The sequence below is a fragment of the Macaca thibetana genome, chromosome 20 (genome assembly GCF_024542745.1).
Source record: "Macaca thibetana thibetana isolate TM-01 chromosome 20, ASM2454274v1, whole genome shotgun sequence".
Classification (NCBI taxonomy): domain Eukaryota; kingdom Metazoa; phylum Chordata; class Mammalia; order Primates; family Cercopithecidae; genus Macaca; species Macaca thibetana.
Window position 1 is genome coordinate 57,768,972 of NC_065597.1, and position 19,713 is coordinate 57,788,684.

The 19,713-nt window shown below is 48.3% G+C and overlaps 2 protein-coding genes across 2 annotated transcripts in view; both read right to left on the minus strand.

Moving 5' to 3' along the window:
* Positions 1-19,713, minus strand: part of IQCK (IQ motif containing K) — a 959,718-nt gene that overhangs the window by 723,452 nt on the left and 216,553 nt on the right. The gene's annotated exons all lie outside the window — the stretch shown is intronic.
* ITPRIPL2 (ITPRIP like 2) lies at positions 8,594-16,300 on the minus strand. The gene has a single exon (XM_050775012.1). It carries the CDS (start codon positions 15,750-15,752, stop codon positions 14,145-14,147), a length of 1,608 nt encoding a protein of 535 aa, XP_050630969.1. The 5' UTR covers positions 15,753-16,300; the 3' UTR covers positions 8,594-14,144.

Here is a 19,713-nt window from a genome sequence, read left to right on the forward strand (position 1 = left end):
TTAGACTGCTTTTGAAAACCAGGTATTTATCAGAGAAAAAAGAATCATCACAAGTCCTTTGCTTAAAATATGGAGCAGGGTTTCTAGCCCGCAGTTTTGTGCCATGCAATATCCTGAAGGCTTCTCTTCTTCAAATGCCACAACCATTTGTGTCCAAGGTTGAAATATGTCTTAATGGTTTCATGTTGATAAGGATCAACAGTTGCCCATCAGAGGCACAGCTGCTAATTTGAGGAGACTAATGATTGAATAAACCATGAAGATAAAAATCATTTGAGAGATTTGGTCCTTAAAAGCTTTTAGCCTGAGTCTGGAATGCAGTGGGACTCCTAGGGGTCTTTTTTCCCTGGCTTCTTTAGAAGGTGTCTTGATGGACTTTTTTTTTTTTAAGTGCCAGCTCAGAGCCACTACACCTAAAGATAAGTGGGGGAGAGAGATTGAGATAATGTGAGCAAAACCATTGAATATTCATGAAAAGAGCCAGCATTTTGTGAAGACAGGCTTTTACAGACATATGTTATCTGCAGGCTATAAGATTAAAAGAAGTGGGGCAGCCAGGCATGGTGGCTCACACCTGTAATCCTAGCACTTTGGGAGGCCGAGGTGGAGTATCCCTTGAGGCCAGGAATTTGAGAACAGTATGGGCAACAGAGTAAGACCACTGTCTTAAAAAAAAAAAAAAAAAAAAAAAAAAAAAAAAAAAAAAAAAAAAAAGCCAGGCGTTGTGGCACGCACCTGGAGTCCCAATTACTCAGGAGCCTGAGGCAGAAGGATTGCTTGAGCCCAGGAGTTCAGGTTGCAGTGAGCTATGACTGCCCCACTGCACTCCAGCCTGGGCGACAGAGCAAGACTCTGTCTGTAAAAGAAAGAAAGAACAAGGGCACTGTCCCTCTGAATTTTGAGGCGTTTCATTACTGAGAAGTTTCAGGATGACTCTGATGCCTCCTTTTTTGTTTGTTTAACTGTTTCCTTCTCCTTGGGGTTGAGGAAAAGGGGAACTGCCAAATGGATGCAGTCCCATGCCCACGTAGCAATTATATTTTGCCTTGCGTCTCTCAGCTAAAGAGCTCTCTCCTAGGATTTGGTCCCCCAGCACCGCCACCACCACCATCATCCTTAACCTTTCTGTCTCAGCCATGTGGCAAACCTCATGCAAACCAGCTGGTGCTTCCACAACATCTGGTGGAGAGATTGCAGGTACTCCACTGAGCACTGCAGGTTCCAGAAGGGCCATCTGACCTAGGTCACTGGTTCACAACCCCAGCTGCACTCTAAAATTGTCCAGGGAGATGTAAACAGCTCCCATACCTTGGCTGCATCCTCCTAAGCTCTGGTCTCTCTGGTCTTGGGTGGGATCCCCAGCATGAGTATTTTTACAAAGCCCATCACCCACTGTTATGAAGCCAGGATTGAGAACCACTAGCCTAGGCTGGGCGCGGTGGCTCACGCCTGTAATCCCAGCACTTTGGGAGGCTGAGACGGGCGGTTCACGAGGTCAGGAGATTGGGACCATCCTGGCTAACACGGTGAAACCCCGTCTCTACTAAAAATACAAAAAAAATTAGTCAGGCATGGTGGCAGGCGCCTGTAGTCCCAGCTACTCCGGAGGCTGAGGCAGGAGAATGGTGTGAACTCGGGAGGCGGAGCTTGCAGTGGGCCGAGATCGTGCTACTGCACTCCAGCCTGGGTGACAGAGCGAGACTCCGTCTCAAAAAAAAAAAAAAAAGAGAACCACTAGCCTAAGCTTTCTGCCCAGGAACTCAAGCAATGAAAATCAGACTGGGGAGAAAGATGACACACGTTAGAAGTAAGAATGAGATAAGCACGTGGTTGATGCTCTCACTGGATCTTCTCCCTTCTGGGGACGCACCCACAACAAAAAGTCACAACCGCAGACTCATTCACAGTCTTGTGGGGAAGGGAGTTTGGTGGCAGGGAGACAACTGGCAGAGTGCCTAAGAGTGATTCCTTCTTAAGAAATGGACTCACCTTCCTGTGGTTCCAAAAATGCTGGTGCACTCCTAAGAGAACACAGCCGACATTCAGATAACACTGCTCAGTTTCACCATTTTACTTTTTGATTCTTCCAAGGAACCTATAAGAGGAGAGATTAGCTCCTTCATTTTGCAAACAAAGGGACTGATGTCCAGATGGGTTAATTGATTTGCCCAGAAGAATACACCCAGTGACAGGTGAAGCTGAGACGTCAATCCTAACATTTATGGGGTATTTACTAAATCCTAAAACTTACACAAGTATTAACTGAATAATTACAGAATGGTAAATTCTCTAATTACTTCTCACTTCTTTGACAGAGTCTTCAGCTATGTGTTTGTGGTATTTCTCTGGCAGACTTTTTTTTTTTTTTTTTTTTTTTTTTTTGATGGAGTCTCACTCTGTCACCCAGGCTAGAGTGCAGTGGTGCAGTCTCAGCTCACTGCAGCCTCCACCTCCTGGGTTCAAGTAATTCTCCTGTCTCAGCCTCCTGAGTATCTGGGATTACAGGTGCACACCACCACACCTGGCTAATTTTTGTATTTTGAGCAGAGATGAGGTTTTGCCAGGTTGGTCAGGCTGGTCTCAAAGTCCTGATCTTAGGTGATCCACCCACCTCAGCCCCTCAAAGCGCTGGGATTACAGGTGTGCGCCGCCATGCCCGGCCTCTTACAGACTCTTATTTATCCACTATACTCACTCTTTCTTCATCTACTGCTCAGAGCTGCTGTATGCCATGTGCCAGGCTCTCTTTCCCACTTCCCTTGCAGCTAAGAATGGTCATGTGACATTATTCTGGCCAATAAGATGTCAGAGGAAGTCTACTGAGTAATCTAGCAGTCCTCAACTTTTTGGCATCAGGGACCAGTTTAATGGAAGACAATTTTTTCATGGGCTGGGTGTGGGGGGAGGATGGTTTTTGGATGATTCAAGTACATTTATTGTGCACTTTATTTTTCTTATTATTACATTGTAATATATAATGAAATAATTATACATTTTTGTCATAATGTAGAATCATGGGAGCCCTGAGCTTGTTTTCTTGCAACTAGATGGTCTCATCTGGAGATGAAGGGAGATAGTGGCCAATTATCAGGCATTAGAGTCTCATAAGTAGCATGCAACCTAGATCCCTCACAGGGGCAGTTCATAACAGGGTTCACCCTCCTATGAGAAGCTAATGCTAATGATGATCTGACAGGAGGCAGAGTTCAGGTGGTAATGCAAGAGATGGAGAGCAGCTGTAAATACCGATGACGTTTCACTCACTTGCCTGATGTTCACCTCCTACTGGGCAGCCCAGTTCCTAACAGGCCATGGACTGGTACTAGCCCCATGACCCAGGGATTGGAGACCCTTGCCCTAATCCATTCTCTTTCTTCCCTTCTTTGAAGAAAGTCAAAGGAGGTGGGATCTTGACATGACAAGCATGAGGATACAAAGCAAAAATACCTTGAATAGCAGAGCAAAAATATCCCTGGGTCCTGATTCATCCTGACCTGCTGCCTGCCCACCTCCAGGCTTCTGGCCGCATGAGAAAAGCCACTATATCTGTTTGGATCACTCTAGGTTAGGTTTTTATAAGCTGTGGCCAAATGGATACCTAATGGATACAATTTCCTATATGCTCTTCCTTGTTGTTCTTTTTCTTCACAATTAAATACAACATCTAAGCTAAGCTGCACCAGTGAGCACAGGACTGAGGCTGCAGCCTCAGCACGCTGGGCACGCAGAGTCCTTGTCTCGCCTCTATCATCTTTGAGACCTGTGGCATCTTGTAACCGAATCAATGCTTTCATTTTCCCAGTTTCCATTTGTTTTTACAAGATAAGGCAACTGTGGGAACATATGCAAACAGCTGTGTAAACACTTTGCACAGGGATGGCGACAGTGCTAACAATTAAACCATTTCTTGGTGGACCAGGCACCCCACTGTGCTTCAGCAATGAGGGAAGCCCGGATTCATCACGTGGAAGGTGGTTTGGGGTGTCAGTCAAGTACCTGTATAAAATTCTGTTTGAAAATCAGATATACAGAAGTTAAGGACTGCCTGGACCAGGAGTGGTGGCTCATACCCACACCCATAGTCCCAGCACTTTGGGAGGCTGAGGTAGGAGGACTGCGTGAGGTCAGGAATTCAAGACCAGCCTGAATAACAGAGCAAAATCCTGTCTTGACCAAAAAAAATACAAATTGAAAAACCTAGCAATGCATGGTGGTGCATGCCTGTAGTCCTAGCTACTTGGGAAGCTGAGGTGGAAGGATCTTTTGAGCCCATGAGTTTGAGTCAGCAGTGAGCTATAAAGGGCCACTGTACTCCAGCCTGGACAACAGGGCAAGACCCCGTCTTTAAACAAGCAAACAAACAGAAAAATGAACTGCTTCTATTTACTACAGTGGCAGCCTTTTTATGCCAGATTTTCCTAGGCATCCATGTCAGTTAGTTATTGCTGAACAATAAACCACCTCTAACTTGGTTAATTAAAACACAAAGTATCTGTCTATTATTGCTCAGAGTCTATGGGCCAGCTGGGTGGTTCTGCTGATCTGAGCCAGGCCCTGCTGATCTTGGCTGGTTCACTTGAGTGTTTCCATCAGTCAGTGGTCAGGTCTATTGGGGCAGTGGGGATGAGGTGAGGAGGTTGCTCTAGGATGTCCTCATTCCCGTATCTCCCAGTTGGCTGGCTGGCGGCTCTGGAGACGAGGTTGAAGGAGCCATGTGATCGCTCATCCCCCAGCAGGTAAGCTGTTCACATGGCAGCAGCAGCCTTCCAAGAGAACAATAGGAAATAGACAAGACCTCTTGAGGCCCAGATCACGAACTAGCACTATGTCCCTCCGCCACATTCTGTTGATTAAAGAAACTCACAGCCTGCCACAGTGGCTCACACCTGTAATCCCAGCACTTTTCGAGGTCAAGGTGGATGGATCACCTGAGGTCAGGAGTTCGAGACCAGCCTGGCCAACATGGTGAAACCCTGTCTCTACTAAAAATACAAAAATTAGCCAGGTGTTATGGTAGGCACCTGTAATCCCACCTACTCAGGAGGCCGAGGCAGGAGAATCGGTTGAACCTGGAAGAGGTTGCAGTGAGCCGAGATAGCGCCACTGCACTCCAGACTGGGCAACAGAGCAAGACTCCATCTCCAAAAAATAAATAAATAAATAAACTCACAAAGCCCTTCCAGATGTAAGGGGTAGGCAAAAAGGCACTCCTTCTTGATGGAAAAGATTGCAAAATCATTTTGCAAAGGGCATAGGTGTAAGAAAACCGGAGAACACGGACTATTGTTGTAACCAGTCTACCATAGTATCCTGAATAAAACTTTTCATAGTGGAAAATGCCACGGACATCAAGGAAGGAGATGAACAAAAACTGGGTAGCAGAGAGATGATCAGGGAGGATTACAGGGAAACAGATCCTGCAGAGGAGAAAGAATGAGCTTCAGCAAAGTGAGCAGAGGAAGAGGTGGGAGACACAGACTATGTGAAAATGCCACTCTAGTTTTAATTTATTTGTAGAGACGGGGGTCTCGCTATGTGGTGCAGGCTGGCCTCGAACTCCTGCAATCAAATGATCCTCCTACCTTAGCCTCCCAAAGTGCTAGGATTGTTAGAATGGCATTTTCAGGCCATTCTAATAATTGCTTCTACACTGACTCGTACTGGGTGCTCAATCTGTGCCAAGCACTTTTTGTGCAAAGATCTCACTTAATCCTCAATCACTCCTATGGGCGAGGTTCCGTTATTAATCCCATTTTACAGATGAGGAAATCAAGATTCAAAGAGGATTAGGTAACTTGTAGAGACACATAGATAAGAAGTGCGGAATACAAGATTTGAAGACAAGCCTTTTTTGTTTTTTTTTTTTTGTTTTTGAGATAGAGTCTCACTCGGTTGCCCAGGCTAGAGTGCAGTGGTGTGATCCCAGCTGCCTGCAACCTCTGCCTCCTGGGTTCAAGTGATCCTCCTGCTTCAGCCTCCCGAGTAGCTGGGACTACAGGTATGCATCACCACACCTGTGTTTTTGTTTGTTTGTTTTTGTATTTTTGGTAGAGAGGGAGTTTCACCATGTTGCCCAGGCTAGTCTCGAACTCCTGACCTCAAGTTATCTGCCTGCTTTGGCCTCCCAAAGTGCTAGGATTACAGGCATGAGCCACTGTGCCCTGCTAAGAAGTCTTTGCATTAATGTATGCTACTGTCTGTCTCTAACTTGTCTCTGTCCCTACTTCTAGCCCCGTGCCCAGGTCTGGACCATTGCAGCATCCAATTCCTTATAGTCTTGCTTCAGGGCTTGGCTAACTTTTCAACAAAGGGCCACAAAGTAAATATTTTCAGTTTTGTGAGCCATCTGGCCTCTGTCACAGTTACTCAACTCTGCCCAGGTATCGTGAAAGCAGCCATAAACAGTATGTTAATGAATGGACATAGCTGTGTACCAATGACACTATTTACAAAAATAAATACTCAGGTGGTAGTTTGCCAACCCCTGTATAATTCACTCTCCACACCTTAGCCAGAGTGAGCCAAATTCAAATGTGACCTTGCCACTCCTTGTCTAAAGTGAGTCAACAGTGCCCTTTGATCAGTTCAAACTCTCCGTGTGGTCTGCCGCTGTGTATGCTTGTGTGTGTGTGTGTGCCTGTGGACTCTGCACCAATGGCATCACCATTCCCTGGCAGCTTGTTAAACAGGCTGAATCTCAGGCCCTGGCCAGTTATGGTGGCTCACATCTGTAATCCTAGTGCTTTGGGAGGCCAAGGCAGGAGGATGGCTTGAGGCCAGGAGTGTAAGACCAGCCTGGACAAGAGAACAAGACTCCATCTCTACAAAAAAATTTTTAAGTTAGCTGTGCATGGTGGTGCATGCCTGTAGTCTCAGCTAGTCAGGAGGCTGAAGCAGGAGGATCACTTGAGCCTGGGAGGTTGAGGCTGCAGGGAGCTCTGATCCTGCCATTGCACTCCAGCCTGGGCAACAGAACAAGGCCCTGTCTCAGAAAAAGAGATAAAAAAGAAGGCAAGATCTGCTGAGTCAGAACTTGGGGGTTCTGTTGTTGTTGTTGTTGTAGTTGTTGTTTTTGCTTTTTTGAGACAGAGTGCCACTCTGTTGCCCAGGCTGGAGTGCAGTGGCACAATCTTAGCTCAATGCAACTTCCGCCTCCCAAGCTCAAGCAATTCTCGGGGTTCAGCCTCTAAAGTAGCCGGGACTACAGGCATGCACCACCATCCCTGGCTAATTTTTGTATTTTTAGTAAAGATGGGGTTTTGCCATGTTGGCCAGCCTGGTCTCAAACTCCTGACCTCAAGTGATCCCCCCGCCACGGCCTCCCAAAGTGCTGGGATTACAGGTGTGAGCTACTGCGCGCAGCTAGAACTTGCATTGTAACAAGGCTCCCAGGTGATCTGCGCACTCCAGCCTGAGAAGCTCTGGCTTTAAACTCCCTCCCACCTCATCCCTTCCACTGACTCCTCCTTCCCTCCTCTCCACCCACCCCTACTTTCCAGTCAAACTGGAATGCTCTTTCATCTGTGCGTTCAATACATTCTTCTCCAGTCCAACTCCCTTCACTGGGCTAATTCCCACCTATCTTTGGATCTCAACTTAGATGTCACTTCTTCTAAGGAGCTCTCCTGAAAACCCTAAAGTGCACGAGGTACCCTTGTTTGGTTTTCAAAAACTTTCTCCTACCCAGCACCCACCCCGCTGTACAGTAATGGGTTCTCTCATTGCCTTTCTGCCTCTCTCTGTGAACTCCTAAGAGAGAAGCCGTGTCTGTCTTGGCCCCCTTTGTGTGTGTGTCCTCGATGCCCTGGGACAGTATTATTCACACCCCACCAACTTTCCCCTGGGCAAGTGTCCTACACAACTACTGTTTTTTTTTTTTTTTTTTTTTTTGGTGAGACGGAGTCTCACTCTGTCACCAGGCTGGAGTGCAATGGCGCAGTCTCGGCTCACTGCAACCTCTGCCTGCCGGGTTCAAGTGATTCTCCTGCCTCAGCCTCCCGAGCAGCTGGGACTACAGGTGCGCACCACCACGCCCGGCTAATTTTTGTATTTTTAGTAGAGATGGGGTTTCATCATGGCTGCAGGTTTCCCTGGGTTTCCACCTGGCTCGGAGGCTCTGAACGGCCCTTAGTCTCCAAGATTCTATCTCCTGCTAAGCCTGGTGGTTTTTCTGTATTAGCGAATGTTTACCATTTTGCAAGGGCCTGAGGGCCTAAGAGATTTCTGGACAAAATTCTTGAGCCACAGGCCAAGACATGAATGGTGTTTGGGTATGTGTGAGGGAGCAGGGGTGGGAGAGTGAGGCAGAGAGGAGAGGTGGGGACAGAAGGTTCTAGGCCAGGAGGAAGACGTGAAAGTTCAGGATTCCAGGGAGCACACCTGTAGCGCTGTGAACTAGCATTTGTTTCACACCTGTATACAGAGCTAATTCTACACAAAAATCATCCCCAGCCTTAATGCATGGGGAAAGTTTCCCATACCCCAGAGGCTCAAAGCAGTTGAGGCTTGTGCAAAGAACCACAAGCCAGCACAGGCACAGGCTGCCCTCCGGGAAGACGAAAGCCCTCCCCAGATCCGACATTCAGTCCAGAGGTTTCTACAAGTTCCTTTATTAATAAAGCAAAATAGAAAAGAACAAGGTCCCCAAATGACCCATATGATTCAAAGTGCAAATTTACTCCAACCTGCAAGAGAAAACGAATGGCAGGTCTTGACTGCAGGGGCCATGGAAATTTGGGGTGATTAAATTGCCTTTGAATCACACAATTGTAGCAGCTGAACCATATCTGATTAACTCTTCGGTCTCTGTTATTGGAACAAAATCAGTGCTACGCCTGCAGCCGCCAGACTGCAACCAGAAACACAGTTTGGGGTCAGAAGACATTAAAAATCACAATAAAATAGGAGGAATGTTTTAAGTCAAGCAACTGAATCAAGGCACCTTTTTTTAAAAAAGCAAAAAGTTGTTAAAAAATATTCCAGAATAGTAGATACTTCAAAAACCAGATTACAGTATATATCATTTTGCTGGACATTTTAGTCTATTTTCTGCATACATAGTCACACATTCTTTACCCTCTCCCAACTTATACGTGCTTTATCCCCTCCAGTCATGCGTTATGTAGGTATAAAAAAAATAAAGATGTATCTAAACAAGTGACTTAAAAAAAAAAAAAACTAACGAAGGCCACAATGGTAACACTGAACTTGTTTCCTCTTGAGGCACACTGGAAATGTTACTGAGGTTCATTTTCCCCGCCACTGACTCGTCTTCCTCCATGCAGACAGGGATGAGAAGTCAAAGTCTTCATCAAGGTCAAAAGCCACATGTTACAGAAAAAGTGACTTACTCCATAGAGGTTACATGAGATGCTCTGGAAGCACTTAGGTTAATTCCTTCACAGTGTTTACTAGGACGTCAATTTTGGTGGAGCTGCTGAGTCAGGAAATGATAGAGGCCGGTGGGGTGCCTCACGCCTATAATCCCAGCACTTTGGGAGGCCGAGGCGGGTAGATCACCTGAGGTTAGGAGTTCGAAACCAGCCTGACCAACGTGATAAAACCCCATCTCTACCAAAAAAAAAAAAAAAAAAAAAAAAAAAAAAGCCAGGCCTGGTGGCAGGTGCCTGTAATCCCAGCTACTCAGGAGGTTGAGGCCCAAGAATCACTTGAACCTGGGAGGCGGAGGTTGCGGTGAGCTAAGATCATCCCACTGCACCCCAGCCTGGACAACACGAGCAAAACTCTGTCCCGAAAAAAAGAAAGAAAATGATAGAAACATTCAGGGGTGAAGTCTGATCAGAACCATGCTTTTAGGCCAGGTGTGGTGGCTCACGCCTATAATCCCAACACTCTGAGAGGCCGAGGTGGGAGGATGGCTTGAGTCCAGCAGTTCAAGACCAGCCTGGGCAACATAGGGAGACCCTGACTCTACAAATAATTTAAAAATTCGCTGGGTGTAGTGGCACATACGTGTGGGCCCAGCTAGTTGGGAGGCTGAGACAGGAGGATCACTTGAGCCCAGGAGGTCAAGGCTGCAATGAGCTGCAATCTTGCCACTGCACTCCAGCCTGGGCAACAGAGTGAGACCCTGTCTCAAAAAACAAAAACCAAAACCTGTGTTGTTGGTACTGGAAATGGTACAAGCCGAAGAAGCTTGCACCCCAAATCCAGCAAGCAATCACCACTGTAAAGGCATGAGCGAAGATACCACTAACTCCCCAAAATTAATTTAAATGTAAGAATAAAATACAAAGAAACAAGTTATTCTGCAATCCTTCCTCATTACTCATCTGCAAACTCTGACAGAACCAAGAAGTTTACCCCAAATCACCAGGAAAGAAATGTCAGAAACTGGCCCTAAGTGGCTTGACGTAGGATCTGACTCAAAAAGAGCAGCTTGGAGATCAAGTGTCCTCCTGGAAACTGTGAGTTAAGTGTTATCTGTGGCTATGTTAATTTTTTTTTTTTTATTTGTTTCTACAATAAAGCTTAGCTCTGAGAGATTAAGATGATTTGAAATATCACACCCCCAAGTATATATAACACTACCATATCCAAAACAAAACCTATGACCATATACATACTTGGGGTGTTAACTGTGTAAGGCAGTGGTCGCAAACTGGTGGCCCCCAGGCTTAAACACATGTTTGGCCCACGTGGTATTTTGGACATTTTTTTTTTTAATTACTTGTTTAAAAATCATCAAGTTTCACTTTTCAAAAAAAAAAACCTGATTTCCAACTTGTTGCCCCATTTTTTTCTGCATGGCTGAGCAACGGTCCCCTCTTTAAAGGCGAGCGCAGGTTCCCCCCCACCTCCCACCCCGTTTCTACAGGCTGCTGAGTTTGCGACCCCTGGCTGGAAATAGCACTAAAAACGTGTTTCCTAACCCAAACCTCTCTCACACCCTCACGCAATTTTCACTTTTCCCTTTCCCTCTCTTGCTTCACTTCCATCTGAAGTCCTCCTTCCCCAGTTCTTTGGATTTCTCTTGCTTCATTCGAATTCTGCCTTCCTTCGGCTTCAGTTTCATTTTGCAAAACACATCTCCGCTCAGCCCACGATCATTCCAGGAAGGCTCCCAAGACTGGTCAGTGGGAGTTACCGAAGGGTGTCTCGCCACAAAATGAATGAGTCATCTTCCCCAAAAACATTTTCCTCCGGCACTGGCTGGACAACTAATTTTTTTTTTTTTTTTTTTCCGCTGTTGTTACTGTGGAGCCTTTTTGCATGAGAATATTTGCATATATGAATCTCTAGTACCAAGCATACACCAAAAATGTGTACATTTCAGATGAATGACATAATGGAGCCCTAATAAAATATAGAATTGAGCTTAATTTAACTGTCTTGGGCAACCATCATGCCTGGCTAATATGCCATATTATTTCCGTTGTACACAGTACATGTTTTGGTTTACTAAACATTGATCAAAATTGATCGAAATCTCTAAGTTTTGGTTACCATGTACAGAGAACAATTGCTCAGCATGGCATTTAAATAAAACAGTAATATTGTAAAAACTCACAAATACAATGCACAATTTATTTTAAAAAAATAAAATTTAAAAACCTTGAGGATGGATGAGGCTTTGGGTAATTAACCTGAAAAAAAAAAAAACTAACAAAAGAACTACAAGAACTAAGTATGTTACCAGATTTATACTTTAAAATACTATTAAAAGAGGAACTCACTGACACAGCTAGAAATATTTCTAAAATTCAGCTTTTAAAGCTTTTTTTTTTGAGGCGGAGTATTGCTTTGTCACCCAGGCTGGAGTGCAGTGGCATGATCTCGGCTCACTGCAAGCTCTGCCTCCTGGGTTCAAGCGATTCTCCTGCCTCAGCCTCCCAAGTAGCTGGGATTACAGGCACCCGCCATCACGCCCGGATAGTTTTTGTATTTTTTAGTAGAGATGGGGTTTTGCCATGTTGGCCAGGCTGGTCTTGAACTCCTGACCTCAGGTGATCCGCCCACCTAAGCCTCCCAAAGTGCTGGGATTACAGGGGTGAGCCACCGTGCCCAGCCTTAAAGCTTTATAATCCTTCCAACCCTTGGTCCTACTGTAGCAGACAATGAGTACAGAGGAAGCTGTGGTTGAGTATGGAAATATATATATATATGCATATATATAAAAAATATGTGTATATATATAAGATCTACTATTGGCATCTATTTTTTAAACTATTTTTAAAAAATACTGTGCAGTTTCTATCTTTGCATAAAGTTAGCAGACTGACTTTTTTGCACAATGCAGTACCTTATGACCTAACATTGATCTCACAAAGCTAGGAATGACCTTTGCAGGGAACTGGCCTCAAGACAACCTCAAAAAGACGCACAATGTTTGCAGCTGCTTCTCTTTCAGCCCAAGGTTGCAAAGGATATAAGAAGCCAATGCAGCTTTGAGGAGAAGGATTCCCCGTAAATCACCTACTCACCATGATTTCCCACAGCGGGCAAGTGGATCCCCTAAAGAAAGAAGGTTTATAGAGTTCCCTCCAAAGAGCTCAGAACTTCAACAATGATTCTATTCACATCGCCATTTCTGTCTTCCAAATTTTAGCTGTAAGAGTCTGAGGAGGTACATGTTTTTATTAAGAAAAAAAAAACAAAAACCAATGTGTAACACTTAGACTGGCTGCATTTCCAATCAGGCAAACCCATGATGGGCCATGGTGAACTTAAAACTGTAATTGAGGGCTGTTATAAATTTGGTAGAACAAGGAAGAATTCCAGGACAGGCTCCTCCCAGCTGCAAAATACACCCAACCTGGTGATACTGATACCTAAAGAGAAAAAAGAGACAGACTGCTGTCAAGTGCTGTCTCCCTTGCTCTTTTCCTAATTTGTCTCCTCTGCCCACGACCAAGGAGTAACTGACCTTCAAGCACAGAGCCTAAGATACTGAACTATAAGTGAAATGTTTTGCAAGACCTGTGCTGAATCAACAGGTCTCTTGGACCACGTAAGACTGCCTGAACAAGGAGGAACCATCAATGGTTAGAGATCCAGCACAAACCACATGCTAAACAGCAGGCATTTCCTTTTCATCAGCTCATTAAGCTCAGAAAGAAATCTCTTTGTGAAGGAGTTTGCTAAAAACCTTAAAACAAAAACCGTTTCTGTCTCCAGCCAGCAGCCAGCCTTGGAGAAGCACCTTTACAGGCAAAGCCTAAAACACATCTTTCTCCAAAGCCAACATGTTTTATGCCTTCACCAGTGTTGTCTTGAATATGTATTTGGTTGCTGCTTTGGTTCCAGCCATGTCTGGCTGGTAGTAGGTAGTTCCATGAATGGGTGTTGACGGACTGGTACATATCCCAGCTTGTGGCCTGCGGTGATGTTAGGCAAGCATGCTGGCCACTTTTCAAGGCTGTACATTTAATAATAAATATAACTGGCTTCCCTCTCAGATGCAATGCTTGGTGCTAGCAATTACCACAATATGAGTGAATTGATCAATATAAAGTGCTATTTTCTCTGGAAGTTTCTCTAATCAACTCTCGATTGCCTTTCCATCTGTGTGACTTAATTTTTTGACAATCTTGTCAAACACCTGTGATTGCACCATTTTAAAAATACATTAATATTAATGTGAACAGTGGAAATTATGTTCCTCTGAACATTAGCCCCTAAAATAGAACTTCAATTCCAGTTGCAAATAAAGATTCAGATTTTTCTTTTTAAAGACAATCAGGAACCAAGTACCTAGCAAGTAATTGTGTCAAAAACTTTAGTGTTTTTGTTTGTTTGTTTTTAATTTGGGCAGAGAGATCTGTGTCTAAAAATCGACAAGAAGAAATTTTCCCTGCAGCTAGTTCTTACTTCTACTGGACTTCTGTAAAAGCCACATCCTTCTACAGAATCCGTCCACAGAGAACATTTGAACCAATTATTGGGGCTGCTGTTGCATGTTTTCCCTTAGTTTGCCCAGGACACTCTAGTGGGTGTGAAGATGTCATATTATATTGGACTGTGAAGCGAGGAGGTGATATTTAAGCCACTAAAGCTTGTGGCAGCCACCAAATTTTTCTCTGCCTTCTGCAATCTTGCATTTAACTGGCTTCGCCGCCATTCCCACCCCCACCCAGTGAGAAAGGCTTTAGGAGCATTTGGTCAGGTGGGGGTGCTGTCAGGGTTTACGGTTCACCTTCAAGGAAGCCCTGGGTGCGCTGACTCCGGGGCGGGGGACACCTGGCAAGGTAGCGGGGACCCCCGTAGGCCCGGAGAAGCTGGGGCAGCCTTTGCCACGTGGACAGCAAACGCGCCGCTGCAAGTTCCCGGGCCTGCCCGTCGAAAGCGGCCAGGAGGTCAACTGGGGCAGCTTCCCGCAGTGCCTTGGGCAGGGGACCCACCTCAGCAGCCGCCCCACCAGGGCCCAGGACACAGTGGAAGAGCGTATGGCGTCGCAGCAGGCAGTCCCTAAGGAACTGCACCAACTCCTCCAAACACTTCCCCAGGTGCTCCTCATCCCAGCCTTGCCCAGGGGCCCCCTTGCGCAGCAGCACTGCCAGCAGCACTGTCTTGAGCACATATGAGGACAGGATGCGTCCCCACTGGGTGGCAGCCGCTGAGTCCAGCCCACGGGCGCCCAGATCTCGCAGAGCCTTAAGCAACTGCAGGCACTTGAGGTAGCAGGCACCTGGAGCTGCCCGTTCCTGCAGCCAACTCAGCAGCTTCTGCTCCTGGCGTGCCGTGTTCACACCCCACAGTGCCTCCGCGCGCAGGCCCTCAGGGAGCTCCAACAGGGGCGCGCTGGGCAGGGGTGGCGGTGGTGGCGCCACAAGGAAGACCCCATCTCCCAGATGGACTGCGGGGATGAGACGCACAGCCATGGAAAGGCGACAGCAGCCGTAGTCAGTGCGGCAGGGCAGGATGTGTAAGGTGGGGGGCTGTTCCAGGCCACCTGGAGTCAAGGTGACCCGACAGCGCCCCTCCAGGCTGTAACGCACAGTGGCCAAGGAGCGCTGCAGATGCGACTGGAACCAGCGCAGCACCAAAGTAGCAGAGAGGTGACGCCGCCCGCGCACATCCACGCAGAAGGCATCAGCAAAGGGTTTGCAGTCCCGAAGCCAGTGGCCCCCCGAGGCCCCCAATGGTGAGGGTGGTGCCTTGAGGGCGCACACGAAGCAGCCGCGGAAGGCTGGGGCCAGCACTGGCTCCTCGCCCAGGCTCCGTGGCTCCAGCGCCACAAGCGGCGGCAGGCGCAGTGGCACCAGCACGTCGAAGCTGTCGGGCCGGCGGATTTTATGCTGCTCGTAGGCGCTGCCCACCTGGATGAAGTCTCCGCGGAAGGCCAAGGCCAGCGCTCCCCCGGGAATGAGACCGGGGGACCCCCGGGCGCGGCCAGCCCGCACCAGCTCGCCCACGATCCGGCTCACGTGCGCCTTGCTGTGGCCCAACACGTGCGGAGACAGACGCACCTCGTGCTCGTAGTAACTCTCCAGCAGGATGCTGAGGCCCGGCTCTCGGAAGTGTCTCGAGGAGAAGGCGGCGTGACTCCCCAGACGGGGAGACCCGGGCAGGAAGCGCTGCCGGACAGCGTGGCGACAGCGCAGGAGGACGTAGCTGAGGAGGAGCAGGACGGCCACCTTGAGCAGCGGGAAGCCGCCGTCCACGCCGTCGGGTGGCTCAGCCCGGGCGCCCCCGCTTCCCCGCAGGACATGGTAGAGGCACACCAGGGCGGTGCACAGACCGGTCACCAGGGGCCAGAAGACGCGTAGATTGAGGGTGTAGTGCACCGACATGCCGGGCGCCCGGGGCGGCGGTGGCCGAGCAGCCCAAGGGGCGAGCCCCGGCGGCGACCCCAGCCCAGCATGCGCACAGCGTCCGGGCAGCCCCGCTGTCCCCGTCTCCTTCTCCGCGGCGGCTTCCCGATCGCAGGCCCGAGGGAAGCCGCCCTCCAGCTCGGCCTCCTCTCCCAGCTCAAGTGTTCCTTCCAGCTGCGGCCCGCCCTGCGCTCTCGGGCCCCGGGCCGCGCCCTGCCCCGGCTGCGCGCTGAGTCCGGCTCAGCGGCCCTCCCCGCCCGGTGCCCCCGCGCGCCGCCGTCGGCCAGCTTCTGGCCCGGCCTGGCTCGCCTCCTACCCTGGGCGGCCCTCCTGGCTCTCCCGCCGCTCCTCTCCGCGCCTGACCCTGTTACTCGGACCCCGGCAGTTTCCTCTTCCGAGGGGGAGGCGAAGCCGCGCCAGCTAGCCGGGAGGAAATGCCGGAGTCTGGAGCCTAGCGTGGAGCTGGCGAGCCGGGTCGGCCCCCTCCCGGGCCTCCGCCTTAAAGCGACGCGGGGCGGCGGGAGGGACTTCAGGACGCGCTTGGAACTGGCCTCCCGCGGCCCACCCCCATCCTCCCTCCCCGAAGGCAGAACTGGGAAGGCCCTGATTCCGGGGCGGTGGCTTCGTCCATGGAGCCTCTGGAGTTGCACTCCCTTGAAGTTATACTGGGACGTTGAAAAGGAGAAGAGGGCGCACAGCCAAACTGTCCAATCCTCCCCGCCCCCACTGCACAAGTCGTGGTGGCGTGGCAGGCCCTGGCACAGGAGTGGCCCTTGCCGTCTGCGTCTGTCCTCTGTTCAAACCAGTATTCACCTAGCACCTACCATGTGCCAGGCCAGAGCCACGGTGCTGGGGAAATCGCAGTTGACAAGTTGGACAAGGTTTCTGTCCTTCGTGAAGCTTACAGCCTTTTAAAAATGGGAATCAAAAAAGGGAAGGGGCCGGGCGCAGTGTCTCACTCCTGTAATCCCAGCACTTTGAGAGGCCGAAGTGGGTGGATCATTTAAGGTCAGGAGTTCAAGACTAGCCTGGCTGACATGGTGAGACCACCCCCCTCCCATCTCTACTAAAAATACAAAAATTAGCCAGGCATAGTGGCGCGCTCCTGTAATCCCAGCTGCTGGGGAGGCTGAGCCAGGAGAATCGCTTGAATCCAGGAGGCGGAGGCTGCAGTGAGCCACTGTACTCCAGCGTGGGTGTACTGGCGCCACTGTACTCCAGCATGGGTGACAGAGTGAGACTCCGTCTCAAAAAAAAAAAAAAAAAAAGTTGGGGGAAGGATTCCACAGCAAGAAAACGCTCTAAAATAAACAAAAGTGCTGGAGGGAGTGAGAAAGTGGTGGCTGCCCCGCGGAAGCCAGAGGATGACAGGGGTGACATTTGGCCCCAGACTTCAGCGGAACATGCTGGTTCACTCCTGTAATCCCAGCACTTTGGGAAGCCGAGGCAGCAAGAAGATCGCTTGAGTGAGGCCAGGAATTCGAGGCTGCAGTGAGTTATGATCATATCACACGCTCCAGCCTGAGTGACAGAGCAAGACTCTTGTCTCTGTACGAATAAAATAAATAAAATTAAATTAAATTAAAATACAATTATTTTCCCAGTGGAGGACAGGGGCACAAACAGGTTCAGCTCAGGCAGGTTCAGCTGCACCCCCCTTTCCCGCCCTCCCCCACAAGGTTACACAGCCTTTGCAGAGCTGGGCAGAAACCAAGGCACAGAACTCCCAGGAGGGGGCCCAGGGAAGGTCCCTTCCTCATCTGCTGGGAATTTTGGGGGTCCTTTGTCAGGGCCTACATTGGAGCCTCAGTCCTAGGAAGCTTGTTTTGTTTCCTAACAGGGAGCACTTCCTGAAATAATCTGCTCTATTTAAATAATTGTATTTCTTTATTCACACTCATTACACCTTCTTTGCTCACACTGACCTTTAAAGAGAGCAAGGGTGAATACATTAAAACATGTTAGAGGGCTAAGCAGGTCTGCCTTCAGATCCCGTCTACTACTGTTAGCTATGAGATCATCATCTACTAGTCAAGATTCTTCAGGTTGCAAGTGACAGAAACACAGCTCCAACTGGCTTAAGCACACACACACACACACACACACACACACACACACACACACACACAAAATTGTATCATGTCAACTGAGATCCATGAAAGGATTTCAGGTACAGCTGGATCTAGGTGCTTCAATGATGCAGACCTGTTCTCCCTTCACTTCTTAGCTCTGCTTTTTAAGTGGACTGTACTCTCCGCAGGTCCTCTCCATATGCCCTTGGCTGCTCTAGTCTCACATTGTCTTCAGTGCAGAGGAAAAGAGCCTTTCTTGTTTTTGTTTTTGTTTTTGTTTTGTTTTGTTTTTTTAAAGACAGAGTCTCGCTCTGTTGCCCAGGCTGGAGTGCAGTGGGACAATCTCAGCTTACTGCAACCTCCACCTCCTGGGTTCAAGTGATTCTCATGCCTCAGCCTCCCAAGTAACTGGGATTACAGGCACACGCCACCATTCCTGGCTAATTTTTGTATTTTTAGTAGAGATGGGGTTTCACCATGTTGTCCAGGCTGGTCTCGAACTCCCGACCCCAGATGATCTGCCCACCTCAGCCTCCGAAAGTGCTGGGATTACAGGCGTGAGACACCACGCCTGGCCAGAGAGGCTTGCTTTTTTAAAAGTTGTGGTAAATGCTATGACTTGGGATCGTTTCGGGTCGTATTCTGAAGTCACCAAGCAAGGGAATGCATGGATTAGCATTGCCTGGGTAGTGCCCCACCAACCCCAATCCAAATCTATGTTGAAACCTTAACGGCCAGTGTGACTGTATTTGGAGATAGAGCTTTTCGGCAGTAATTCCAGTTAAATGAGGTCAGAAAGCTAGGGTCCTGATCTGATATGATTGGTGACCTTATAAGACGGAGAGAGAGACGGCTCTCTCACCACATGGCTGCACCAAAGAAAGACCATCTGCAAACCTGGAGAAAAGCCCTCACCAGAAGCCGAACCCTACCAGACCTTGATTTTGGACTTTCTAACCTCCAGAACTATGAGAAAATAAATTTCGGTTGTTGGAGTCACCCAGTCTATGGTATTTGCAGAGGCAGCCTGAGCTGACTAATACAGTTGGGTACCCAACCCTGGAACCAAGGGGTGGAGTCAGCCCTGTTCAAACTGTGGGAATTGTGGGAAGGGGTGTCTCTCCCCCCAAGGAAAGTCATGGTGCTGTGGCTGGAAAAAGATGGATGAGATGTTTTGCTCTGCAGAGATGACAGCTGGCCACCTCGTTCGGATAACTCTGTTAACCTATCTTTCCTTCTATCTCCCCATCTATAAAATGGGGTGCTACCAACAGAGTGGTTTATTTTTCCCCTGGCAGATATAGTAGTATGCTATCTCCAACTATACAAATAATGACAATGCTCTAGGTCAGAGTTAGCAAACACTATTTTTTTTTTTTTTTTTTTTTTTAAGAAACAGGTCTTGATCTGTTGCCTAGCCTGGAGCACAGTAGCACAATCATAGCTCACTGCAGCCTTGAGTTTCTCGGCTCAAGGGATCCTCCTGCCTCAGCCTCCCAAGTAGCTGGAATTACAGGCATGCACCACCACACCTAGCTAATTTTTAAATTTTTTGTAGACATGGGGTCTCACTATGTTGCCCAGGCTGGTCTTGAACTTCTGGCCTCAAGCAGTCCTCCTGCCTTGGCTTCCCAAAGTGCTGGGATTATAGACATGAGCCACCATGCCCAGCCTGGCACACACTCTTTGTAAAGGGCCACAGAGTAAATATTTTAGGCTTGGATATTATAAAGTCTGTACTACAACTGCTCAGGTCCACTGCTGTGGCCCCCAAATAGCCGAGTTTGGAACCGTTGCTTGGCAAAGTTCAACTTGCATTAGGTTGGTGCAAAAATAATTGCGGTTCTTGCCATTACTTTTATTACTAA